We start from the raw sequence: 27,437 nt of genomic DNA, 5'->3' as shown, positions 1-27,437 counted from the left end.
CAACTGCCCTTCTACAAAAATTTGGGATCTGAAAGTCCTTAAAACCGGAAGGACGAGCACTAAAGTGATAGTAGGCTATCAAAAACTGCGCTTTATATTTCAATAAACTGTGAAATTAAAGTTTTGTTCTCTCTATCTCTTTCTCTCTCTCTCTAACACACACACACACACACACACACACACACACACACACACACACACACACACACACACACACACACACACACACACACACACACACACACACACACACACACACACACACACACACACACACACACACACACACACACACACACACACGCGCGCGCGCGCGCGCGCGCGCGCTCACACACGTAACGACGTGATCTGTCCAGTTGTGCATTTATTTGAAACTTCATTCACCCCCAAACACTTTCACCAGAGTGACAAGACAACACAAGGAGCCATAGGAGCCTACGGATGTATTTGCCACAACACAACAGCTCATACAACAGTTATTATTAAATCTATTGCTATGTGTGCACGTGAAACTGTGTGACAGGCTTCATATAAACGATGAATATATATATTTATATATGAACATACATTTCTACGCTAACGATGTTAAGTGGCAGTATATCGTATGTTAGCTAAGAGAGATACAAGATTTATTTACCTAATATACAACAAACAATATTCAGCTAATACCGCCACATATTTTGGGACCGGGAAGTCCTTGAAACCGGAAGGACGAGCACTAAAGTCATAAGTAGGATATCATACACTGCGCACAATATAACAATAAACCATTTAATTGAAAAATTTTCTCACACATTTTAACAAAAGCCATGCTCCAGCTAGTGGAACTGGGAAAATGAATCGGCGTTTATGTTCAGCACACAAGAACAGTGAATATTAGACATACTGCTGTAGGCCCTTTTATAAGCTGGCAAGCCTTGTTTTAACAATGTCGGAAAAAAGAGAGTGACGGCAACGTGGAGAGGACAAGGTGGACATAAGAGACTTTCAAAGCTGCGCGACGATAAAATGATTTTTAAGCACTCACGTCTACATTGGAAGTGTACTCCATTTAAGAAAAATTTGTTGGTCCGGCGTTGCACAGAGGAGTAGAACGTGAAACGCACATAATCGACACTTGTATGTTGACTGTTAAATGTGGTGACGCTGGTAATGTTGTTTCTTCACTACAGCTTTGAAATTAACGAGCAGGCTTGTGATACACTCGTACACACGTCTGACATTGAACAAGAAATACAATTGTGTACCGTACCCATTCTCTTGAACATCACATCAGTAACACACCAGTGAAATTATGATACGCGTAGTCACATTGGGGACATCGTAAAGGTGACGACAAGATGAATTACAGGAGGCAAGTTAAAATGGGAGGAAGGAAGTCCACAAAAGATGCTTTCAAGAAATCGTACAAACTCTCCGAGACACTAACGAAAAGTAAATGGGAAAGACAATGTTTGAAGACTTTTTCTCTACACCATCTCAATGGTATGAGCCTGGTGATGAAATCTCCAGTAATCATAGCAAGAAACGCCAGACCTAATTCTCACATCGCTTGGGTGCCATGCACTCGTACCCTGGTGGTGAAACTAGAAACACCAGTGAAACGGGCCACACTCACGACTCTGCTTGCCAAATACTTCATATGTCATCTTGATGCGAGCTGTGGAGCTCGTGCTGCCTAAAGAGAAATAGCATCGAGATCAGTTTCGGCCGCTATATTGCCGTACAAGCGTGATTTATCCGATGTAGCGCGTGTTTGGAACACCCCAAACTTGATGTACAGTTACTAAGATGGTTGCGAATGTTCTTTGAATATTTGGGAACGGATGCTCTTTCGGAACGGATGATATTGGGATTTTAGAAGCAAGCTCATATTGGTTGTAGTCGGAAAAGGAGCTATATATCAACTACAGCTATTGCTCGAGCTGCGAAATCAATTAGCGTAATCAACAAGCATTAGAAAATTCGAATATCTTGCGCACGCCATTGGAGTAAACTAGGTAATTTTGAACTTGCCTGCCACATTATTCTAAATGTACTCAGTAATTTCCAAATGCGTGACCGTTTTTGAATGCCTCTTGTTTTCAAATTCATAATGATGCCTAATAGGTTTATTTATTCTGAAATGGCGACTATTTATTTCTTTTTCGCACACTTAGCATGGACGGTCGTCTGTTTTTAGGCAAAACTTGATAAAAAAATGGTAGCGTAACATTCAGAAGAGCACCAGCAGAGTACAGGACTGCCTCCAGTGTCGTGGGAGATACGTCAAAATTACGGGATCTTACGCTCCCGTGACTACGATTCTCACGCGCATATCAAACAGAATTGTTCTGAATTCATAGCGCCGTGAGGCTATCGACATCGATGTTAGTTGCCAAAAGTTCACAGAGCCTTCAGATGCCCGGAGGGGTTACTTTACCAAGCATACAGTATATGGAGGAATAAATGAGGAAGGACAAGGAGGTTAGCCAGTTCTCAGAATGTGACTTCCACATACACCTGTGACCTGAACAATAGCTTTTATGGCTTGAACCATTCTTGCTATGATTCCTGAATTTCACGGCAAGATAACAGCCTGCTGAGTTATTAACCTTAGCAGGCTGGCGACAAAAGCAGCGAGGTCGCTGAACGCAACCAGACTGGACACTCCTACTCGCTGTCAGCCCTGGCGACAATGAAGGTCACCTGCCACTTCTTGTTGTCCCTGATCTTGTTGGTGGGCAGCCAGAAGACGTTCTTCTCACGACCGTGGCGTATTTCAAACTCGAGCACCCCGTCTTCGTCGTCGACGCCATCGCTCACGCTGCCGCCGTCACCGCTGCTCGCCGCCGGACTCGGGGGCACTTCTTGCGAGGAAGAGCCATCGGACACGTTGTCTGGCCTGAGCTGGACGCAGTTGACCACGATGTCCCTCCGGGCGGCCTCCAGAAACTCGCTCATGCGCACGGTGCGAGTGATGGCTTCGATCTGGTCTGTCGTGGCTGCCGCGACGTCAGCAGGCGGCGAGGGCTTGAGTCGCATGGTGACCACATCTTGCGGGAGCACGTTCTTCCGTAGGCTCCGGCTCACTCGCTCCAGAAGGACCACCTCGTCGACCCTCCGGTCGTCCGGCAGGATGCCGTCGCCCTCGTGACCCGAGTCCGTCTCGCTGGAGTCGCCCTCGCGTAGCCGCACTTCATGGGCTAAGGCCTCCGTGGCCGCATCTGCCTTGATCACAGAATCATGCTTGGCCGACAACGTGGCGTTGCTACCTTGTTGGCGAGCCTTGATCCAGTCCTTGAATCGCACGGCCTGTTGCTCGCCTAGTATTTCGCGTATGCTCGAACGGAGCTGCTGCTTCTCGTGTTCGTCAGCGGGCACCACGTCGGTTCGTATCGTGTCATGAGGCACCCAGAATGGCAACAGTGCCGAGCTCCGCTTTGGTGTCGTGGAAGCCGCGTCTTTGGCCTTCGAGAATGGTCGCCGCCTTGGAGTTACGGGTTCTTCCGGTCTCGTCGTCGTGGGCGAAAACTCTCGCTGTTCTTGCAGTAGATCTGTCGTCTTCAGGCCCATGGGAGGCACGGCCCTCCTATCTTGCGGCCCAATAGGCTGCCGAGCTCTCGTAGGACTGGGCACTTCTGGTCTCTTCGATTCGTCCGCCCTGCTCACACTGAGGCGCCCTTCGTGTTTCTTCAGGTAAGGAAACACCTGCTTGCGCGCATCGTCCGCCGTTGCTTGAGAGGATTCGCGGTTTTTTGTGTAGTGCTTGCCTACAGAGTCAACTTTCCTTTCAGGAGCTGGTGCTCGCGCTTCGGGGACTTCTTTACCGGCCGGTGTCGTTGTCTTCCCTGCTCGAACCACGCGTTCCGTCCGTCTCGTGACTTCCCTCGTAAGAGAAGTGGAGCGATACTTCTTCCTAACGCTCATTTCTTCCTGCTCCGACAGGGCCCCGTCAGTCGCGGCTGCCTTTTCCAGAGACTCTTCTTCAGAGATCCTGCGCAGGTTCTGCACCGAACCGTGCATTCTAGACGTAGCTTCCACAGCCGTCACCCTGGAAGCAATCATTTCTGTCCTCCTCCTGAGACGTTCTTCTTCCTCCCTCTGTTTCTGAATTCTCTCTAACCTCAGCCGAGAGGCCTGATTGCTCGCCACCTCCGCCGTGGTCGTCGATGCTTCCTTCTTTGCCCTGACGGCCTTTTTCGGCGAGCTGCCTGCCGATGGTTCAGCAAGCTGCACCTTCTGGGCGGGCCTCTGAGGGAACACTCTCGACCGGACGTGGCCGTAGCCCGTGCTGCGGGTGGCGGAGGGCAGTGGCGGAGCACCCCTGACCACGGTGAACACGCTCGTCAGCGGACTGGGCAAGATGGCCGGTAGTAAGTTCTTGCGGCCCACGGGGTGCGAAGGCTGAACTTGCCGGGATTTATGAGAGATCGTGGCTTCTGTGGCTGCTTGACCGACCCCTCCTTCTTCATTTTCCGTCGTTGCGTTGAGTACATCTGCTCCCCCGCTGTCATCGGTGTGGTCGCCTCGTTCACCGACCACCATTGCGCTGGGTTCTGGAAAGGAATTCAAGAAAGTGAAAAAAAAAGAGAGAGATACAAGCAAGAGTACATCAGGCACGTGGAAGATGACAATTCACGCGAGAAAAGAAAGAATGCCCTACCAAAGGTTGAATTCAGGACGAATCACATCACATGCGCAAAGATTTGGTAAATGCAGCGAGGCCTACTCAAACCAAGCGATATATAGAAACCTCCTAAACGTCATCGTGAGGGTGCGTTGCAATTAAGGTCGTGGCATGCTTGTCATGCGCTTCACATAATGACATGTTATTCATTTTTGTCACTTGCTAGCTCATTACCTGATTCACGCAATTTTGCGGTGGTATTAGGAAAAGCATTGATTGATTGATATGTGGGGTTTAACGTCCAAAAACCACCATATGATTATGAGAGACACCGTAGTGGAGGGCTCCGGAAATTTTGACCACCTGGGGTTTTTTAACGTGCACCCAAATCTGAGCACACGGGCCTACAACAGTTCCGCCTCCGTCGGAAATGCAGCCGCCGCCACCGGGATTTGAACCCGCGACCTGCGGGTCAGCAGCCGAGTACCTTAGCCACTAGACCACCACGGCGGGGCGGTATTAGGAAAAGCAAGCTTTTGAAGAAATATCTGTGTTTTGATTGTAATAATTCGCTTGCCTTTATTCATTCTTAGTGTGCTTTTCCTGAAGCATAATTTATGTAATGATACAAAGAAAATATAAATAAATTGGGAGCATGAAGAACATGCACTGAAAACTGCGTGCGCGATATGTTGCAATCATCATCATCATCATCATCGTCGTCGTCATCATTGTCGTCATCATCATCATCATCATCATCATCATAATCATCATCAGCCTGATTACGTCCACTGCAGGGCCAAAGCCTCTCCCGTGTTCCGCCGGTTAACCGGTCTTGTGCTTTCTGCTGCCACGTTAAAGCTGCGAACTTTTATTTCTCATTGGTTCACCTAACTTTCTGTCTCCCGATAGTTATAGCGCGAGAACAAAACGACGACACAGAGACAAGAAGGACACGAAAAAGACTTCTTGTCTCTGTGTCGTCGTTTTGTTCTCGCACTATAACTATCGTCATGCCATACCAACTAGCCCAAGCTGCTACACTTCTAAGTTACATTTCTGTCTCCCCTCCATGCGTTTGCCTTCTCTTGGAATCCAGTCAGTTACCCTTAATGACCAGTGGTTATCCTGCCTGCGCGCTAAGTGCCCGGCCCATGCCCATTTCTTGTTCTTGATTTCGACTATGATATCGTAAACGGTGGTTTGTTCCCTGACCAACTATGCTCTCTTCTTGTCTTTTAAGGTTACACCTATCATTTTCCTTTTGAAGGTCAGCGACAGATTACCATTCGTGATTTGAGATTGCTTGCCGAATGTGACCGCCCCATCCGCGGATGTGCCGAACCGTGGATGGGCAGAACCACGAAGCCAAACCTGGTTTGGCTCCGCGGTTCTGCATATATGTACGCGGTTCTGCATGTATGTATCAAGTAGGTTGTATTCCACGCATTCATCTATTACCTGATAATACGAATGTAGTCTCTTGTTGAGTAGCCTGTAGCAAATCCTGCTAGGAACTTTGGTTGATTGAACTCGAATGTCGCCTAAATTGTATTAGTTATTATTTTTATAAATAGATTGTTGTGAATCAACAGTAAACTGATTGGCCTGTAAGTTTTCAGTTGAAGTCTTAGAGTGACGTATATTACCGCACAGTGCGGCCAGTATTTTCTAATAATTGGTGTAGCTTCAAGTGCCACGACTATGATATGATTTTGAGTGATTAAATACAGATTGATTTTGACCACCTGAGCAATGTTTAACGTGCACTTTCTATTTATGTACAGGAATAATTTTTTTTTATTTGGTGCGCGTTATTGCCGGGAATCGACCCCACGTTGCACTCTATCCGCACTGTCGAGCTTAACAGGAAGATACCTTACGTGCTAAACTACCATCGCAGATTTTAGTTTTTGGCTTCCTGCCCCGCCGCGGTGGTCTAGTGGCTAAGGTACTCGACTGCTGACCCGCAAGTCGCGGGATCTAATCCCGGCTGCGGCGGCTGCATTTCCGATGGAGGCGGAAATGTTGTAGGCCCGTGTGCTCAGATTTGGGTGCACGTTAAAGAACCCCAGGTGGTCAAAATTTCCGGAGTCCTCCACTACGGCGTCTCTAATAATCATATTGTTACGCCACGTATGTGCCGGACGAAGAAGGAAAAAGAAGCAAGGGGTGTGGAAGAAGAAGATCTTCATCATCTGCCTGCGCCGATACGGCTCGTCCCTCGAACCGTGTATCAATAAACCCCCAGACGCCTACTGAGGTCGTAACAGAGTGGTGGAAGGTGCTGGGTATAGGAACCAACGACGGGACCGCTACCCCTCGGATTTCGCCGGAGTCGTCGCCTCGCCGGCCTGCCTCCTTCTTTGGCCATCATGCCTGACGAAACAGAAGCTCGGGAACCAGTCCCCAGCAGTTCTTGGCCGTATCACAGAGAGCCACGAACCTTCTCCGGGAGGGCCAATGACGACGTGGACTCATGGCTCAAACATTTCAAGCGAGTAAGCAACTGCAACAAATGGGATGCTGCCTCCCAACTGTCACGCGTTGTTTTCTACCTCACTGATGTTGCCCTCGTTTGGTATGAGAACCATGAAGATATTCTGACAACATGGGAACGCTTTGTTGAAGAAATCAAGAAGTGTTTCGGCAACTCAGCTGCAAAAAAGAAGCTTGCCGAGCAGAGTCTTGCACAGAGGGCCCAGCTATCCGGTGAGACCTGCACCGTGTATACTGAAGAGATTTTGAGGCTGTGTAGGGAAGTCGATTCCAGCATGTCGGAAGAGGACAAGGTGGGGCATTTGCTGAAGGGAATTGCAGAAGATGTTTACAACTTCCTTATTAGCAGGGAAAGCCTGACTTCAGTGTCTGACGTTGTACGGCACTGCCGCACGTTTGAAACCCTGAAGCAGCGCAGAATAGCGCCTAAGTTTGGTCGTCTGGCAAATGTCACCTCAGTAGCCAGCATAGAAGCGGCCTCAACTGGTGACCTTTCGGCAACCATCCGCCAAATTGTTCGGGAAGAGTTACTCAGACATGGCGAAATGACACGTGAACGGGCAGCTGCCACGTCTCCATCCTATTTCCCGCAGGACACCACTGCCCCACAGCTTACAGTTTATGAACATCCATCCGTCAACGCAACGGAGGTTGCAGGGCCTCGGCGTATTCAGCAGTCAAGTCCGGTTTTTTACGAGCGATCACAGTACCCTCAACGTTTCCGTTCCGTACGCCCATACCACCCACCGACAACTGATTTCATTGAATCTCGGGCTTACGCGAACGCTCGCAGACGTGAACACTTCGAAGAACGGCGACGACCTCGTCCTGCGCCTGTGTGCTACAACTGTGGTCTGACTGGTCACATATCGAGGTATTGCGATCGTTCGCGCATACCACGCTATGATCAGTGGACAAGCTTGACCGATAAACCTGCTGTCCCACCTTTTCAAGGACACTGGCCCACCGACTCAAGACCCGGCAGCAGCTTCTGGCACGGACACTGGCGCAACAACTCCCCTGCCTCTGATCGAAGTGTGACGCCACCTCCTGCGCCTCGATCCCACCGGTCTCCATCGCCACGGCGCCGCCCATCGTCACCACATCAGGAAAACTAAACAGTGCGGCCGATGGGGGTGAGGTCGCTGGTGACTTGCTGCAAAACGAAATACCCCCGTCTGTGTTGATGTTCAAGAACAAGGTAGAAGTTTTTGTTGATGGTGTGTGTACGATGGCTTTGGTGGATACTGGTGCTACAGTTTCGATTATGAGTGCTGCTTTTAAACACCGTTTAGGACAAAAGGTGATGTTTTTGTGGGAGAAGGCAACAACATTCTGTGGCGTTGGTGGTAACTCGCTGTGTCCCATTGGTGTCTGTACCGCAGAAGTGTGCTTGGGTGATCAAGTGTTTGTCACAGAGTTTACGATTCTTCCAAGGAGCACACACGACATAATCCTGGGGATTGACTTCCTTCGAATGTGTGGCGCCACTGTTGATTGTAGAAATGGAGAGGTGTACATATGTGATGCTGCCCCTGGAGAACTATTAGAGAATTCAGACAGGGAGCACGGTGCGCTCCGGGTCAGTGAAGATAGCATTGTGCCGGCATTCTCTGCAGTCTGTGTTCCTGTATACTCTTCACGCATTGAAAACAGTGACAGTGCGTTCGACGCATTAGTGGAGCCCTTTCATCTCAGTTGCATTAAGAAGAACACATTGGTGCCGCATTGCATAGTGTCACTCGTTCAAGGACGCACAGGACTATGGGCGGTAAACTGTTCAGCTGAGTCGGTGGTTCTACCAGGAGGACTGAAGCTTGCCAAGTTCAAAACATACTCACCGATGGCAGTGGCTGCCCTCAGTGATGCTCCAGGTGGGGCCTCAGCCAATACTTCTACGGCCGATTCAAAACTTTTACCTATGATCGACAAGTCACTTACTACTGACAAACGCCGCATGCTTCTGGACGTTTTGTCGAAATACGTGGCGATTTTCGATTTTTCCCATGACCATGCGCCCTCGATTCCCGCGTCTCGGATTCTCCACAGGATAAACACGGGAACAGCACAGCCCATCCGCCAGAAACCCTACCGAGTGTCGCCGTCTGAGCGCAAGATAATTGATGAACAAGTGCGTGATATGCTGCAGAAGGGTGTCATTCGAGAATCATCGAGTCCTTGGGCGGCTCCCGTGATTCTAGTCAAAAAGAAGGATGGTACCTGGAGATTCTGTGTGGACTATCGCCGTCTAAACTCCGTCACAAAGAGAGATGTCTACCCTCTCCCACGCATTGATGACGCTCTAGACTGCCTCCATTCAGCATCCTACTTTTCGTCCATAGACTTACGCTCAGGCTATTGGCAAATACCTGTGCATTCAATGGACAAAGAAAAGACGGCTTTCGTTACTCCGGATGGACTATATGAATTTAACGTGATGCCTTTTGGTCTATGTAACGCGCCCGCTACATTTGAAAGATTCATGGACACCATTCTGCGCGGCCTGAAGTGGAACATCTGTATGTGTTATCTTGACGACGTTGTTATCTTCGGGCGTACATTCAGTGAACATAACGAAAGGGTAGAGCTGGTTTTGAAATGTATTCGAAATGCTGGCTTGGTTCTTAATGCAAAGAAGTGTCATTTCGGAGCTCGACAAACACTGGTGCTGGGACATCTCGTCAACAAGGATGGCATCAGGCCCGACCCGAATAAGACGGCGGCTGTTAGAGCTTTTAAACCACCTGGCTCAGTGAAGGAGCTTCGGAGCTTCTTGGGCCTCTGCTCTTACTTTCGCCGATTTATTCCCGCCTTTGCAGAAGTTGCCTTTCCACTGACCTGTCTTCTCCGCCAAGGTGCTAGTTTTGAATGGACTCCTGATTGTGAAACTTCTTTCAACCAACTGAAGTTCTTGCTCACGTCGCAGCCTATCCTGCGGCACTTCGATCCTTCTGCGGCGACTGAAGTTCACACCGACGCAAGCGGCATTGGCATAGGTGCAGTCCTGATACAGCGATGTAATCAAGTGGAACACGTAATCGCATATGCCAGTCGTACTTTAAGTAAGCCGGAACGCAATTACACTGTGACCGAACAAGAATGCCTTGCACTCGTCTTCGCTGTGCAGCGATTCCGCTCATACCTATACGGTCGTCCTTTCCAAGTAGTTACGGATCATCATTCTTTGTGCTGGCTTATCAACCTTCGGGATCCGTCAGGCCGTCTAGCACGCTGGGCCCTCCGGCTGCAAGAGTACAACTTCACGGTATCGTACAAGAGCGGCAGGAAACACGCGGACGCAGACTGCCTTTCAAGGATGCCAGTTGATGCTACAGTTTGCGACGCTGACGATTTCGATCATCTGATTGCGTCCGTAGCACCAGCGTTCCCGGATAAGGCCACCTTTGAAACTGAGCAGCGGAAGGACGTGAGTTTGAATCCGTTATTCGTGATCGCACAAGCATCCACTCCGGAAAGCCGCTTTTGCGTCCGTGATGGTCTACTGTACAAGAAATCCATCTCCGGCACCGGTTCCCGCTTCCTGCTGGTGGTTCCAGAGGCACTACGGTCATCTGTTTTGTACGCCATGCATGATGACGCCACTTCAGGTCACCTCGGAACGACGCGCACTCTTCATCGTACCCAGGAACGCTTCTACTGGCCACGTATGCGCCAGTCAGTTGAGTTGTACGTGGCCAGTTGTGCGCAATGCCAGGCGCACAAATCTCTCTCAGCAGCTCCGGCCGGACATCTACAACCTGTGACGCCTCCCAGTTCTCCGTTCGAACAAATTGGCATTGACCTGGTGGGCCCTTTTCCGCGTTCATCGAAAGGCAACAGATGGATTGTGGTATGTGCTGACCATCTTACTCGGTACTGCGAGACTGCTGCCCTGCCATCCGCGACTGCTGGTCAAGTGTCGTCCTTCCTTCTCCATTCTATCATACTGCGTCATGGGCCCCCTCGCGTCATCATAAGTGACCGTGGACGTCAATTCACGGCAGACGTTGTCGAACAACTTCTCCGTATGTGTGGCTCAGAGCTCAGACACTCGACGCCTTATCACCCGCAGACGAATGGTCTCGTCGAGCGAACAATTCGAACACTGGTGAATATGCTTTCTATGTACGTTGCTTCGAACCACAAGAACTGGGACGATGTCTTGCCGTTCGTCACATACGCGTTTAATACTTCCCAACATGAGACCACCGGCTACAGCCCGTTCTTCCTCCTCTATGTTCGCCCCCCCCGTTATACTCTGGATACAATATTTTCCTTCTCTGATCGGGACCAATCAGAAATCTCCCTAGCAGAAACTCTTTGTCTCGCCGAAGAAGCTCGTCGTCTTGCTCGTGTACGTACAATAGCCTCGCAAGACAGATCGAAAGTTCGTTATGACAGCAAGCACCGGCAGGCCACATATATTCCGGGAGATCTCGTGTTGGTGTGGAAGCCTTTACGCAAACGTGGCTTGTGCCAAAAACTGCTCGCGCACTACATCGGACCTTTTGTTATCCTTGACCGCCTGAGCGCAGTCGACTACCGCATCGCACGTCTTACAGCTAGCGGGAGACGTTCCAGAAAGACAGAGGTCACGCATGTCGCTCGCCTGAAGCCTTTCAGTCAACGCGACACTGCATGAAACGCGCGGCGCGCTTTGTCTGCGAGGGGGGAAATGTTACGCCACGTATGTGCCGGACGAAGAAGGAAAAAGAAGCAAGGGGTGTGGAAGAAGAAGATCTTCATCATCTGCCTGCGCCGATACGGCTCGTCCCTCGAACCGTGTATCAATAAACCCCCAGACGCCTACTGAGGTCGTAACAATATGGTGGTTTTGGGACGTTAAACACCACAAATCAATCAGTTTTTGGCTTCCTTCTAAAGTTATTTCAATCAATCAATCAATCAATCAATCAATCAATCAATCAATCAATCAATCAATCAATCAATCAATTTTGTAGCAAGCTTTACCAACCCCGCACGATACTACTCTATACTCTGCAGTCGTAACAGCTGCTCAGACGGTGACACAATTTTTCGTGTACGTCGATAGGTGGCAGTACCTGTTGCGACGCCACGGTCCTCCGCGTTCGGCTGGCTGCGCCCGTACGCCCGGCTGACGCATTCCAGCGGGCCATCCGAGACGGCTCCCGACTCCTCGTAGTCTTCTGCGTCGTCCCTCTGCGCATGCGCGGTATACTTTATGTACTTATTTAATTAACTGGCACGACTATTTCCAAATGGATCTCATCAGGGTAGGAGTATCATTTTGGAGGTTACAAATGTATACAACAAACCAAACCAAGATAAAAATGATATTAATGCCTGTAAACATACAGATACACCCAAATATAACAACATTCGTTACACAAATGAACAAATAGTTTATATTGCTGCTGCAGCTATTGCAAATAAAAAAAGCAGCGCTCATGAAAGCGTCGTTTAGGTAAAAACTCAGCAATACAAAACAACAAATTATGAAGGAAGCCAGAAAGAATAGACATCAGCAGACATTTTCCTGAAACACCTACAATTTCTACAATCGTTATAAAGGCACAGAAATGCTATCAGGGTGAAAGATAAGGACAAGAATGGTTCATGAATACTGGCCTATTTTGTTAATCAAGAGCTATAAAGGTTTAAATCCAATTAGGAAAACTCGAGGAAAGCATGAGTTTGGTTTGTGAATACGGGCCATAGGCCTGAACGACAGTGGCGCCGCGGCGGGGCATCTTTCGTCGCCATATCAAACTCCCCCTTAGAGTGACGGTGAAGTTTCGTGACCAGTGAAGATATTGAAGGACTATGCCTATGCTTACGAAGGTTAAACTTTCTGCGTACGCGAATCTACCTAGCATCCACCGCGGCGGTGTAGCAGCTACGGTGCTTGGCTGCGAACCCGAAGGTCGTGGGTTCGATTCCGGCTGCGGTGTTCACATTTTTATGGAAGCGAAACACTTGTGGCCTGTGTGCTGTCAGTGCATGCTGAAGAACAACAGATGATTTGTGTTTCGGGAATGCCATGCTTCATAATCATATCATGGTTTTGAGATGTGAAAGCTCAGGTATTATTGCTGAATCTACCCAAGGAAAATGCGAAATAGGGGGACAAGTTTGTTCTAAAATCAATGGGTAAGACAGATGCTACCTGCTCTTTTACCTATTCTAGTTGGCTCCACGACTGAACAGTTGGTAAATCACACCTTGTTCACTATTTCTCTGTGATCGCTTAGTAAACTTTCTTATTGAGTAGAGAATAGAACTTCATGTTACTATTTGGCATCATGAACTGTCTTATCTGCTTTGACCTGCAGAGCGTAAGTATGTGCTAGTAAACACGTTTTTGTTGGTATTGATTCGGTTATTATCACACATTTCTTAGCATAGGCATCACTGTAATGAGGACTGTGATTACATTTCTGCGAACTGTACTCGTATAGCTCTATCTCATCCTGGATGCCTACAGAAAGAAATGTGCATGTGCTGTGTTCTCTGCCCCTTTAGAGTTCATTGGCCAGTGTGTTTCCAGCAGCCGCTCCACTGCCAGGTTAGCACTATAGTAAGAACTTGATGAGGGCTAGTTGTTTCACACATAGAGCATAGGAAAGTAATAGAGCGAAAGGAACAGTCATGATGAAGAAATGAAGACCACAGGATCAGTACTGTCGGCCAACTGAATATTTATGACATGAAAGCCTATTTATACATTCTCAGAACATACGCAATTCAAAGGTTGGTATGATTCAGTCAGGCAATTTATAAGCCTTTGGTTGTAGCTTCAAAGGCACTTTTGCATCAGTTTTTTTGCCTTAGAGTGAAGCAAACGAAACTAAATGTAGAGAGAGAACGATTAAAAAAAACAACTTTTTGTGAACGGTAACGCTATCTGCGCTCGTAAGGTGGGAAGGCAAGAATATTTATTTTATTTCGAATGACATTCTTCGGGTCTTACGCAACAAAATTTCAGGATAGGGTGCGCAGTGTATGGGGAGTGCAGAGTAACGTCGGATCTACTGAAGTCCCTATACCAGACACTTGAGTATGAGCGTTTCTGGAGTCGGACAGCGTATAACTACCACATTCGCAACAGCTGGATTGAACCAATGGCCCTAATCATACCAGACCAACGCAGCAGCCGCTAAAGTACCATGCTGCGGCTTGCTCATAAGAATGGTACTAAGCACCCCAACCCCCTTTCCGCCAAAAAAACTTCGTCGTTGCGCTGCGCGTTGATGGTCTAAGCCTCAGTGGGCGGAGGTGGGGAAGTGCGAGGGGGAACGACTGCTGCGACAAAACTATGCCCCCTCCCCTTTTTTCGAAGAGCCCTGTGCTTGCTTATGGTGAAGTGAGCAGCCGCATAGTCCAGTAAAGAGGCACGTAATGCATCACTAAGTATGACACAACGTATTGGAACACGTGATAGGCGCATCGACTGCTCAGCGAAGCTCGTGCGGAAGCTACAGGAACAAACCTGAGCAGAACACATGGAGCACTTTTTCTCGGACTGTCTTCAACTTATTGCCTTTTATTATTGTTTTTTTGTTTTGAATCTTCTTATTAAATATTGCTTTTTTTCTATTCTAAGTTGCCGTCATTTTTCTCACCCATATTTTCTACAACAATGTTCACGCCTTTTTTTTTTCCACACGTAAGTACGCAAGCTAGTTCGAGAGGTAATCTGAGCTTAGTAGCAAGAAAAAAATAAAAGAAAGGGGGGGGGGGTGTTTCAACTAAAAATACATACCGCTCCAGTCATTGATTGATTGATTGATTTGCGGGGTTTAACGTCCCAAAACCACTATATGATTATGAGAGACGCCGTAGTGGAGGGCTCCGGAAATTTAGACCACCTGGGGTTCTTTACCCTGCGCACAAATCTGAGCACACGGGCCTACAGCATTTCCGCCTCCATCGGAAATACAGCCGCTGCAGCCGGGATTTGATCCCGTGACGTGCGGGTCAGCAGCCGAGTACCTTAGCCACTAGACCACCGCGGCGGGGCCCGCTCCAGTCATTGCCTAGTACAAAATTAGCTACTTAACGTAGGTTACAGAGCGGTATTCTAAATGCCAGCTAAAAGATGGTTGCGTGTACAAAGCAATGATAGGCGTACCACTGAGTCCTCTCTTATAAGTCCGCATGCAGCGCATAAACCACAGCTTGTGTATACGAACGCAAGGACACTTGTCTCACCCACACGGAAAGCCGCCGAGCCGTGCCACAGGCGAAGCACCATTTGCCTCCATGATGAATGACTTTAGCGCGCCATTCGCGTAACTAACCCCGCGTGCTGCCCCGAACCACGCGGAAACGTAATACACCTCCTGCTCGACCGTACACACCGTGCGGCTCACCTTCTGTTTACCCCTCGACACTGACCAACGACATTAAGCGCGCCTGCTTCGCGAAGGGGCTAAAGTGCGCTCAGACAACTTATGTAACCGGCGCGTCGGTCAGCTGACGCAGCGAAAAGGCGGAAACGTGCGCGCACTCATCGAGCGTTCGCGATATATCCGCTTCCGCACTCGCCCTTGGTTCGGAAGTGTGTACGGAACGAACGCGAAGACACGGCTGAAGAAGCTAAGGAAGAAGACAAGGGTAGGGGGGGGGGGGGGGTGAAAAGCCACGTTTACGAAATCTGCGACCGCGCATGACGCGAGCCACTCCTACGAGGATATGCACATACATGCATATACGTTGCACGGTAGGCGTATGTATAGTGGGTCGTGCCGCCGTCCGGTGTAATGCCACCCTTCTTTCTCTTTCGTGAGGTAACAGGTCAAAAAACGAAGAATTACAAAGAGTCTGCACCGGGTATACCAAGCTAGGTGGACACTGGAGAGAGGCGCGAGTATCCTTGGATATAAGCGTCGGCGAGATATGTACGGACCACGTACGTATACGTTACACAATCGCAAACAGAGGTACAAACCCACGGATACGTTAACAAACACACATATGTACGCTCAGTGACTCGCTCAAGCACACAGGTTAATGGACATGCGCACGCACACGCACAGACACACACTGCAAGGGTGGAGGCGGCGGAGTTCGTCTGGAAACCTCGCTAAACTGTGCCCCGCACGACCCTTCTCGCGGACGTGCACGGTACTCAGCCTTCGAGATGCTCGGTAAATTGGCGAAACACGAAACGCTATCGCTCGTCCGCCGAAGCGCGAACGCTGCCGCGGCAGTTACACTTCGCAAACATCACGCGCTTTCTTAAGAGTCCGCCACCCAGGAGAGCGGGGAGACCTGGTGTCGCACTCGGGTCATACGCGGCTGTTGCGGTCACACGTTTGTTTTTGCGAGACGACCACACAGTGGTTCGACAGAATGCCGTTGCGCGCGATACAGCGCGGACTTAGCAGCTTCGAGAAATATCGGGAAAGGCCACGTGGAAACGAACGACGCTGTCTCGCAATAAGGGGGGCACTTGGCGGGTGTATACATATGCAGGAAACAGAGTATCGTCCCTCTCGGGGGTGCACGAGAAAATTTGCAACCACTGCGTTACGGCCTTCACGTGCATCGGAGATGATAGAGTGGCTGTTCACGTCTGCAAGCCTGCAGAAGACGACTGCGCCATAAATCTGTGCAGACAGACCACGGCAATCGCGCTAAGAAGCGAACCAAGACAATTATCAGCCCGAAATTATACATGCTGAGATAATAATGCTCTCTTTTTGCGAGGTGTTGGAGACCGGTCTCTTCAAGGACCGATGGCGCGGAGACTGGTTTCACAATGGTCAGCTTATTTGTGGCGCGCGTAAGAACGTAAGCCTAGGGGTATTGCTAGAAGTAACCCTGTAGTAGTCCACACCAACGCAAGTTTCCCCGGGTAACGACCATGCAGCCAGCACCCAGAAATCGTTTAACTGCCGGTATTACCTGCGTAAATTGCGCAAAACTTTGCACATGCTCTACGACACCGTATCGCAGATATGTACATTACGGATATTCATTCGTTCACGCATGGGATTGCCAGACTTGAATAGGAAACGTCGTACGCATACACCTGCCGCGACACAGGGAAATACATTTCAACCTCGACTCACTCACTTATGGGACATCTCGTGCAAACATATCGAAATTCAGAGACTCAAAGAGGACGATGATCCGTACTCATAGCTTTTTGTGGAGCATGTGGAATGTTGCTGGTACCTCCGGTAACATTCGATGAACTAAAGCACGCGTGTACACTCTGCTTTCTTAAGCTAAATACTATGACCACCACAGCCTTTCAAAATTGATTACATTTTAATCTGTTAGAAACGTTAAAACACCCCTAAACTACTCAAGATGATAGAATTGTTTCTTTCTCGCTTTCCCCACCATTCCTACAGGGGGTACCTCCTTTTCGCTACTTGTTTCTTCATAAAACACCTGAAAAATACAAGGTACAAGCGTTGATTTCGCACTTGTCAACTACCCACTGTTACATCAGCTTGCGCAGTCGGAAAATCACAAAAACCACGCGTAGCAAGTCGATCGCGCGTGATAGTCATTGAAGACAAGGCAGAAAGGCGTGCGACTACTCGGCACTGTACATATTCATACCTCATATCCCACGTATATTGACCAATCAAGAGCGTGTGCCCTCGTGACGTCACAAGAGCAGAATGATGGCGCCACGAATAGAGCCGGAAAGACGGGGAGCGTTAGGAAAGCAGTGCGCGCTCGTTCTTCATTATTTCAGACGTTGTTTACGGGCTCTTTTAACTGTAGGATTTCAACGAGCACATTTAACTTACGACAAAATCTGCCATGTTTTACAGGCTTAAACAAGTCCGAGTAAAGATAAGCAGCCCGTAGAGAATTAACGCGCCATTTGATCGTGCAGCAACTGCACACATTCACAGAAAAATTGTATTCACTCTAAGGGTGCTCGTTTGCGAAAAAACTAACCCTCCTGTACTTGGGTGGTATCTTGCCATCGTTCGACATGGACAGGTCCCTCAGTTGTCCTGCAAAGAAAGAAGAAAAAATAGCATTACATATACCAAATATATATTAGAACACGTCATTGTATCTTTCTACGGTAGCATTGCTCTTTGAGGTAGCCCTTTTCGGAGGGTAATATAGCTCTTTGCGGTGCTCTTTTTGGAGGGTCACCCAAGTTTACTTCGAATAGTCCACTAAGCATTGCGGGAAACAATTGAATGACATTATTTGTACCACATCAACTAAGGGCAACTGCTGATCACAGCGCCAGCGCCCTCCTTACGTCATGAGACAAAGCGGCACAGCGATTGGTGGGAAGTAGCGCCGCCGAGTATCGTGACACTTAAGAAAGAGGCATCGGTGGTGGCGAAAGGGCGAGGGTTGAACATCGTTGTTCTACGTATCTTTTGCTTACAAACGCAATTCCCCAGAACCTAGCTATATCTGTTAAACAAAAAAAAATGTGATCATAACTTGAATTTACGGGTTGAAGTTTCTTGCGTGATATGAAATACGACAAACACGAGGTTCATATACAGGGTGTCCCATGTAACTTTAGCAAGAGTTTAAAAATATGCTGGAACACGTGATTACGACGCGACCAAATGCATGTTGCTCACCGTCGCCTATTTTTTTTGTGTTCTCAAATATGGTTTAATTAGATATGTTTGATTAACTTACTCTTCAAGAAATGAAGATGGACAAAATTTCAATGAGAAAGTTGTAGATCAGGTTGAAAAACATCCGACTAAACGGTTTCAAACTTTATATCTGTTAGGTATTAGTGTTTTTCTGCTAATTACAAATGCCCGCGTAAAACGAAATATACCACATGGCAAACCTGCTCGTGCGCCAATGCGCGCAATGATTCTAGTGCTCCCCAACGTTCCGCGTACGAACGACCATAACATTTGCCCCATTGTGCTGTCTCGGCAGGGCCGCAATGATGGTGGTGGCTTTACGATAAACAAGTTTTGCTATCGGCCACAATAACAATAACCACAGTGACTGCTTATCGCTGTCATGAACCGGTGCGAGGGAAGCGTGTCGTTCGTACGCGGAACGTCAGTGAGCACTAAAATCATCGTGCGCACTGACGCGCGAGTGGGATTGTCACGTGGTATTTTTCGTATTTCGTGGGCATTTGTAATTAGCAGAAAAACACTAATACTTGCCTTATATAAAGTTCACAATTATATCCTTGGACGTTTTGCAAACCAATCTGCAACTTTATCATAAAATTTGTTATCTATCTTCGTTACTTCAAAAGCTAGTTAATTAAACAGATCTAAATGAACAATACTTGAGAACACAAAAAGTAGTCTAACTCCTGGCAACGGTGAGCAACATGCATTTGGTCGCAACGTTATTGCGTGTTCGGGCATATTTTTAAACTCTGGCTAAAGTTGCAGTTACGTGGGAAACCCTGTATAGTTCGCATGCAGACCTCTGTAAGGCATCAAGAGTATCTACTAGGGCAATAAAACACCCTAGTGGCGCACCCGACAGCTTGTGACCTCTTCTGAGACAACTCCCAGCTGGGCGCCGCCACAATCCTCTCTGGGCTGCGCTAAACAGGCTAGATCACCAAACTGCTCTGCTGAGGTTTCGACGTTAGCCTTAGTACTGCCGTGCATTACCCCTCTCCCATGCGCAGGGTAGCAAACCGGCTGTCTATAGGCTGGTTAACCTCCCTGCCTTTCTTTTCCCTCTATTTTCCTTCCTTCCTTTTTTCCAAAATGGCAGTGTTTGTTTTCTGTCCCGTGAAAAGGAATCTCACGCGTGCAATCTAAAATAACTATGAGATGGTTACAGGATTCGTGACGGAAACGGAAATTCGTGGCGATAAAGGGGAAAAAAATGAAGGCAGCTTCCGGATATAGGAGTGCCAAACCTCAAGCATGTGTGGAGCGGGGCAGCCTACTTCGTAGCTCTTTGGTTTTCTCTCTCTTTCGTCCCCTCTTTCTTTATGGTTGTCTTTTACAGTTCTTCCTTGCTTTTCTCTTCATTTCTATGTGTTTCTATTTTACATCATAAGTCACTTTCTTTCTCTCTCGATTTCTCACTTAGTTCCTTTTTCGATTTTTCCGCGTGGTTTGTGTTGTCGTGTATTCCTAGTCATCATGTCCGCGCTTCTACTATCATGGCTCTCAAAGAACAACAGCAACGCTTCTCCTTGGCGCCAGCGTGTGCTCAATGTTCTATGCAGCAGGCTATAGGTGGTTTTGCCTGCGTTACACCCCGCGACGACAACAGTCTACGACAGCCTGGCTCCATAAAGTGCTCCGAACTCAAAAAAATAAATAGTGGGCCACATAAGCTCAATCTGCCATAAGGTTGACAGTTTATGGCGTTGTTTCTTTTTCAATCCGAAGATCAATTTAATGTAGTGCACCAGGAAAGTAGGACTATTTGAAAAAGAAATGAAGCGCACGGGGGGGGGGGGGGGGGGTGTTGTGCACTGTGGCTCACAGGTCACCTGCTCTGTTAAAATAGGACGCTCATAGCATCCATCCATACACTTCATCGCACTCTGCACTGGGACAATCTCCCACCAAATGCCAAATTATATAAAGCGTCATGTTTAGCCCTACCCTCAAGCCAGTGAAAGCCATTTCTTGGCATCTGCAGCAGTGGTTCTTTCGCCTCCGTCAATTAAAACAATTTAAAAGCCACCATACTGTTCCACGTGCCTATACATATCTTACCATAGAGGTACCGCTCGTAGTTGCGAAACGTGTACGGTCCCGTGAAATCACGCATGCCAGGAGCCAGGACGAGCTCCCTAAAGCGGTCTACAAGCCGTTTGACCAGCACGTTCTCGTGCGTGCGACCGCTGCGAATCTGGTGCCGCTTGAGCTCCTGCAGCTCGCTGAACAGCTGTCGTTCCACGCGGTATCTGAAAAGAAAGGACAGACGTCTTACTACGATCCGTCATGAAAACCAGTAAGAATGCAGCTTTTGCAATTACTCATTGGTTACGCGGGCCAAATTTTAGTTGCTTACAGCAATTTATGATTCACACATACAGAGTCAAGTTGAAGTCGGACCGCACAGCGATTCGCAGTGAATAGGACAGTGCTTCGACAAAATTAATTCGGTAAAATGGGCTATATTTCCTTCGTGAAATCGAATATTCTTGAATTCGACGTTTCAAGCAGAAAACGACACGTTGCTTTTAGCAATGTTGCTTTTTTGTCTGATCGTGCCTGTCACTTGCGTGCACCTCAACCATTTAACCCCTGGCTCCAGCAGACGTTTCCATTTATCGTCTCGGTCTTCTCGTTAGACAGCACAAAAAATCTGTGCTGTCTTTATATCCTTTATATATTGACGATCAAACTGCACGGTGTTCTATGCACATGACGCTGTGAAAAGTTACACTTCGTTATATTAGAAATTTTGTATGCCTCAGGTTCGTTATATCGAGGTTTAAAGCATTTGCTAATTTTGACTGCCGGAATGAAAGTTCGACGTGAATACCACTCACTTTCTCAGGCTCTCCTGCACCGTCATTGTTAGGTCTTCCGGAACCTTTTTGCCCTCTGAGAGAGGTCGAAGTTCGGGCTGGCCGCGTCGTCTACGCTGACCCTTCCCACTCTCACTTCGGCCATTCACCGTTGTTTTCCCTTTCTTTAACGGACTTCCTGCACGCCTATATGTCGCAGGATGTCTCGTTCCGGGAACGAGGCGTCCTAACTCCATGCCATCTTCGGCCACACTTCCATCGGTGTCATCACGTCCAGGTGACACCTCCGCGTCGTCTTCTCCGTCGGCCATCTTGCGCCTAGAGTGAAGAAGTCGTCGCCGCTGCGACTCGAGCTCATGGGCCGCCGAATCAGACAAGACACCCTGGCGGTCAGTCGACCTATCCTCATCTTCGGCAGACGATCCTCCAGAAACGTGCTTCTCGACGTCGCTGAAGCCCGAGTCCTTCAGAGTGGTCGCCGTGTAGTCGGAGCTCCGCACGCTCGACTCCGGTGATCGGTCGTAATCGGACTGCGTAAAGCTGTGGCGCTTGACGCCCAGCGGTTGCAGGGACCGGCTCTTCTTGTCCCTGTTACCTTCGGAGATGCTACTGGGACTCTGGCCGTCTCTCACTGAGAACTGTGGTCCTGCCGCTTCAGCAGCAGCCGTGTCCGGAGGAGTGCTGGCCGTCTTGATGATGGATGGCAGCTTATGAAGCTGACGACTCCCTTCGTCCGTGCCTCGCTTATCCACAGATATGCCATTTGTAACAGCCGTGGCAAGGCCTGTCACGGCTGGTGTCATTTGTTCAACCCCAAAAGGCAGCTTGATTTCAGGAAACAGCACTTCATTCGATCTTATGTCACCCAAATTTCCGTAGCCCATTGTGTCCCAGGATTTTGTCTTCCGCAGAGGTCTCGGTTTCTTCAGCAGGACGGCGTCTTTCAGGGCCTTCTCGCCAACTGAAATTGCATCGCTGCTATCAATTGGACTGCTTGCTGCGTCTCTGGTGGCTGCCGACCTCCACGGCCCCGATTTTTCCAAGGGACTTGTGCAAATACTGGTGAAACCAAGTGGAACTTCTCCGTCTTCTGTTGACGTCCCTTTTGTTTTTCCCAGCGGTATGAGAGGGCTTGTTCCATTATCGGTAACTGATGGCTTCACTTGTACACCAGCAGAATCGCTTTCTGTAGCAGTGTGAGCTTCGAAGATCGGACTCGTGCCAGTTTCTACCATAGCTCGTATAGCCGTGATATCCGTCATTGGTGTTTTGGTGGCTTCCTCTAGCGATGAAGACCTGACGGCTATGTCTACTTCTGTAGAATCACTGCTGCTACGGGACAGGCGAGAGTACTCAAAGGCAACGGGACTACATGCTGCGTCAGCGAATCGAGCCGTGGCTACCTTTTCATCTTCGGGGTAAGTGCCAAGACATACGTCAACTGTTCCTGGCTTTGCGCTTCCGGCAGTGGGCAGTGCCTCGCCAAAGTGTCTGGCCGACTCGGGAAAAGGGCTACTAGATGTGTTATTCGTATAAGCCTTGTGAGGGCTACTCGACTGCTCAATGCCAACAGTCTGAGTGAATGAACTCACCCCAGCGCTTACTCCAGGAAATGTCTCAAAGGGACTTGTAGCTTTGTCCAATGTCCCAGCAGTCGTTACTATAGGGCTAACGGCAACACTAGTGACCTCATGTTGATCGACGAATGCGACACGGCCAAAATCAGGTGGGCTACAGAAGGCGTCCCTGGTCGCCTTTTCTGAGTCAACAACGATCGGACTGCACTCCTTGTCTCTCATCATTTGGAGGTTGACTGGGGATGATGCCGTTTCCTGTTTCGTAACGGTTGATGATTCTGTGCCTGAAAACATGGGAGTACACGAAGCGTTCGTGGTCTGGTCTTCAAGTGACCCGGTCCATGTCTCTTTGTCGCAGACTTCTACTATCATGGGACTGATCAACTCGTCCTTCTGGAAAAGGGTGACTACGGGACTTGAGGTGCTGTCCTTCTGGCTGATGTCCATTGGACTAGACTGTGCGTCAACGGCGATGTCAGCTGGGCTAGAAGCCGCATCGGTCTTTTCAGGTTGAACGCCTTCTATTACAGGGCTGCACGTCGCGTTCTTCATCTCTGGCACGTCCTCGGAAAGTTCTGGTATTGGGCTACAGGTAGCGTCCGCTTTCTCACGATCCTTGACGGTGTCAATCGGGCTGCACGTGGCGTCTTCCATAGCTTTGTTGATGGACTCCGAAGGGCTGCACGACGCGTCCACTTTATGCACAGTGGGACTGCATGCGACGCTTTCAGTCTGCTCGGCAATGGTGCTGCAAGCGACTTCCGCTGTGTACTGTTTTTCCTCAGGGCTCACAGCCTTTTCAGCTACTTCGATTGAAGACTGTCTAGTACCGCAGGCGGTCTCAACTACGCCGACATCGTCGGGGCCACAGGCTGTTGATACATTGTTTGGTCCTGACACTGGGCTGGTCGCAAAGTCTCGCATTGGGACTGCCTTTTCGTTAGGGCTGGTGCTGGCTGAAGCAAGTTGCTTTACGTGAGCGTACAGGTCACCAACCGCCTCAGCCACTAATGGTGAGATAGGCGACTTTTTCAGGAGAGACTCGTGTTCGTGGTCTGTATCCTCGAGAGTAGCACTAGCTTTAACTCTGTCTCCAGAATCTGTGCCTTCTTTTCGAGCCCCTTTTGACGGGATGTGCTCTACGCCTGGTTCCGATTGTTGCTGAGACGCGAGTCGCTCTTGACTGCTCGGAGACGTACGCTGAATACAATCGTAGAGGTCCATAACTGCCTCGGCAACTGCATTGGAAACTTTAATTTTCTCCTTTGACTTCCGGTCAACCGTGGTACCTTTCTCAATTTGTTCTTCTCCAGCAACACCCGCAGTGGAAATCGTAGGCTCTCTCTCAGCATCGATGATTTCCGAGGCGTGTTCAGCTGTTTCGTGCTCACTGGTTTCCTTGCGAGTTTCTCCAGAGACTATATCTTCTTTGAAGTTAAGACTTGATGTTTCTTTCGTTATGCTTACTGTCTCTTGAAATGACTCGAAGCTTTCATGTGCTTCCTCCAGCTCGTCATTGGAGCTAACAGACGCATGTGTACTTCCACGCTTCTGGGACTTATCCTTAACGAGAGGAAGTTCTGTATCGGTCTCTTTTTTAGCTTCGGCCTTGCCAGCAGTGTCTCCTGTGCCATCATTTTCGGCAACGGTTTTATGCTTGAGTTTCCCGCCTTCATCTTTTTTAGAGGAAGTTTTAGCTTTTACACCATCAACGGATGTCAAAGCCACATCAAGAGCCTTCGTTTCTTGGATTTCAACGATGCTAAGTTCTGTTGCATGCTTCTCAATAATCTCCTCCTCGCAGATTTCTCCTGAAGCTACTTCTTCATCGGACCCGCTACTTTCTTCAACATGACCTTCTTTAGTAGACAATCTAGGTGAGGTTGTTTTATTTTTTGAAGAAGGCAATTTAGCGCGGCTCTTCCGATCCTCGCCGTGGTGGTCAGTTGTGACTGTCGACTTTTTCGACTGCGCTTCCTTTGTTTCCAGCTTCTTCTCCGTAACAGTGCGCTTGGTGAGAGACGTATCACTCCAGTCGATGTGTTCACTCGTACTCTCCGCGACAGATTCACTAGATGACGCGTCTCGCACGACCTCGATCTTAGAGTGCTGTCGCTTGGTTTTACTACCGGCCGTTCCTTCCTCGGACGCATCTACCCCGTTGGCTCTGTCTTGGCTGCCTGTTTTAGTACTGGCCCTCTGGCTCACATGCCTGTCGAATCCTTCTCTCAAATCCGTATCCTTTTCATGAGAGCCGTCTTTTTTCATCTCTTTTGCTGTTTGCTGTTTCAGTAAGTGCTGCGATGGCCTACCCTTGCCTTTTGTGTCCTGCACGTTCTTGCGTTCCCTAACGTGTTTGACCTTCGGGTCATTTTTTTCAAGACGCTCTCTTTCAGCTCTCTTTTTGCTCCTGGAAGCTTCTTCTTCATTGAAGGTCTCCTCCGTGGTTTTCTCCTCGTGTCTAACGAGAAGTCTTTCACTGCGTTGTTCTAACGCGCTATCAGACATGCTGGTCTCACTAAAAAACTCTGCCATGGTCGCGTGACTCTCTATTTCTTCGTACTCGCGGTGCATTGTGGGTCGAGTAGCACTTTCTAGTGTTTCGTCTAAGTTGTCTCGCGTTGTCCTGCTGAGATCCTGGCTTCCTGCTTTTCGAACTGTTCTACCATCGAAGTGTTTCGATTCCGATTTGCTACCGTCATCCCCGGCGCTGTCAGACCCTTCGACTGACGATGACCACTCCTCACCCCTTGCTTGCTGTCTTCCGTCACGATCCTCAGTCGGCCCACAACTACCTTTCGGTGCGGAGACGCTGTCTTTCTGTTGGACGTCCGCACCGCGTTTCTTTGATACTGACGCGTCCTTGCGCTTCACCTTTTTCGGTTTTGAGCCGTCGCTAGACGAGTAGCTTGGGCCTCGATCAGAAGCCACCTTTGCGGCAGCTTCAGCGCTCCTGCCACCTTTACCAGACTGTTGCGGCGCCTTTTCCGGTTTCCGTTTTTTCTGTGCTTCTTCGTCTGTTTCTCGTCGTCTATGCTGGCTTCCAGATGGTTCTCTAGGCAGACTTTGAACAGCTCCTTTTGTCCTGGCACCTTTGCCTTTTTTCGTCGTTGTACCAGGCTCGCTTTCAGTACTGCTACGCCCTGACGAGGAGCCTCTTCTTTTGGGGCTTTTTACAACTTGCTTCAAAGTTTGCTTCACTTTGTCTTGGAAGCGCGCGATCTTCTTCTCCTTCATCAGCCTCTCATCTATCATCGTTTCTGCCGCTTCACATTCTTCACGAATCACTGTCTCATCTAACGCAACACTTTCGGCGGCCTCTTTCAAACGTGCCTGACGTAAAGTATGATCAGCTTGATTCTGCCTCCTTCGGCGTGCTGACAAAAGATCCAGAAACTTTTCCGCCGCTCTTATAACAGCTGGATACCTCAATGGCTGTTCCTCCCGTGATGTCCCGCTCTCGGGCACGTCTTGGAGGGTGCAGCTGGCCTCCCTGTTCAGCAACCTCGCCCTGGCGTCGTCTTCGGACGATGCTCGTCCTCCGGTCTCGCTGCTCTTGTGCTCGCTAAAGGTGACCGACGTGAAGCCTTCGGGCGTAGTCTCCACGTTGTCCCGTACTTCGCCAGTGACCCTCACCTCTTCGTCACCGGAGGGCCTACGCGTTATTCTCTTCACAACGTGTCCATCAGCACCATCCTTCTTCTTGACGATAACCTCTTCGACGACCCGGCGCGTCGTTGACGAGTCCAGTGCGGTGTGCGTCTTCGATTCTCTGAGCTCTGCGTCGTCCTGTTCGTGGTAACCAAGCTTCCGACGTGAGCTTTCATGAACACCACCACTCCTTTCTTCGCCCGATGAGGTGTACTCTTCAGTTCCTTCGCTGCCTTTTGCAAAATCGTCACCTGTTCTTTTGGAAGCTGCGCAGAGAAAGCCGCATCATCGTCATCATCATCATCATCATCATCATCATCATCATCATCATCATCATCATCATCATCATCAGCCTGACTACGATCACTGCAGCAGGACAAAGGCCTCTCCTATGTTCCGCCAGTAAACTCAGCCCTGTGCTTGCGGCTGCCAATTCATACCCACGAACTTCTTAATCTCATCTTCCCACCTAATTTTCTGTCTGTTCCTAAGCCACTTGCCTTCTCTGTGAATAAAGTTAGTTAGAAAGCCGCATAAGCATGGTTCAATGCAGCAGTAAAAAAAAACGCTTGACTTACAGTGACCTAAACTACGTTATCTGATCACCAACACATATTCTGCAAAGAAAGCCCGAATAACTACTGCAACTCAACGAACTATTGGGTTAGTCTCCACTGGCATTTTCCTC

At 48.9% G+C, this 27,437-nt stretch overlaps 1 protein-coding gene across 1 annotated transcript; it reads right to left on the bottom strand.

Moving 5' to 3' along the window:
- Positions 1 to 347: 347 nt before the first annotated feature.
- LOC142765937 (uncharacterized) lies at positions 348 to 27,363 on the bottom strand. Its single transcript, XM_075867745.1, has 6 exons — positions 27,360 to 27,363; positions 21,543 to 27,015; positions 20,761 to 20,951; positions 18,017 to 18,075; positions 12,172 to 12,289; positions 348 to 4,538 (listed from the first exon to the last, which is right to left on the bottom strand). The coding sequence occupies exons 1-6, from the start codon at positions 27,361 to 27,363 to the stop codon at positions 2,653 to 2,655; spliced, it is 7,731 nt and encodes a 2,576-aa protein (XP_075723860.1). The 3' UTR covers positions 348 to 2,652.
- Positions 27,364 to 27,437: the final 74 nt, after the last annotated feature.

The sequence above is a fragment of the Rhipicephalus microplus genome, chromosome 6 (genome assembly GCF_043290135.1).
Source record: "Rhipicephalus microplus isolate Deutch F79 chromosome 6, USDA_Rmic, whole genome shotgun sequence".
NCBI lineage: Eukaryota > Metazoa > Arthropoda > Arachnida > Ixodida > Ixodidae > Rhipicephalus > Rhipicephalus microplus.
The sequence above is the reverse complement of the archived record's forward strand: the minus strand, read 5'-3'. Positions and strand labels throughout refer to the sequence as shown.

What these genes read in the sequence shown, in the direction of transcription:
- LOC142765937 (XM_075867745.1), bottom strand. An exon ending in GTGCAGGAGAGCCTGAGAAA is followed by an intron (nt 20,952 to 21,542) that starts GTGAGTGGTATT and finishes CTTTCTTTTCAG; the next exon opens with ATACCGCGTGGAACGACAGC. An exon ending in CTACGAGCGGTACCTCTATG is followed by an intron (nt 18,076 to 20,760) that starts GTAAGATATGTA and finishes CTTTCTTTGCAG; the next exon opens with GACAACTGAGGGACCTGTCC.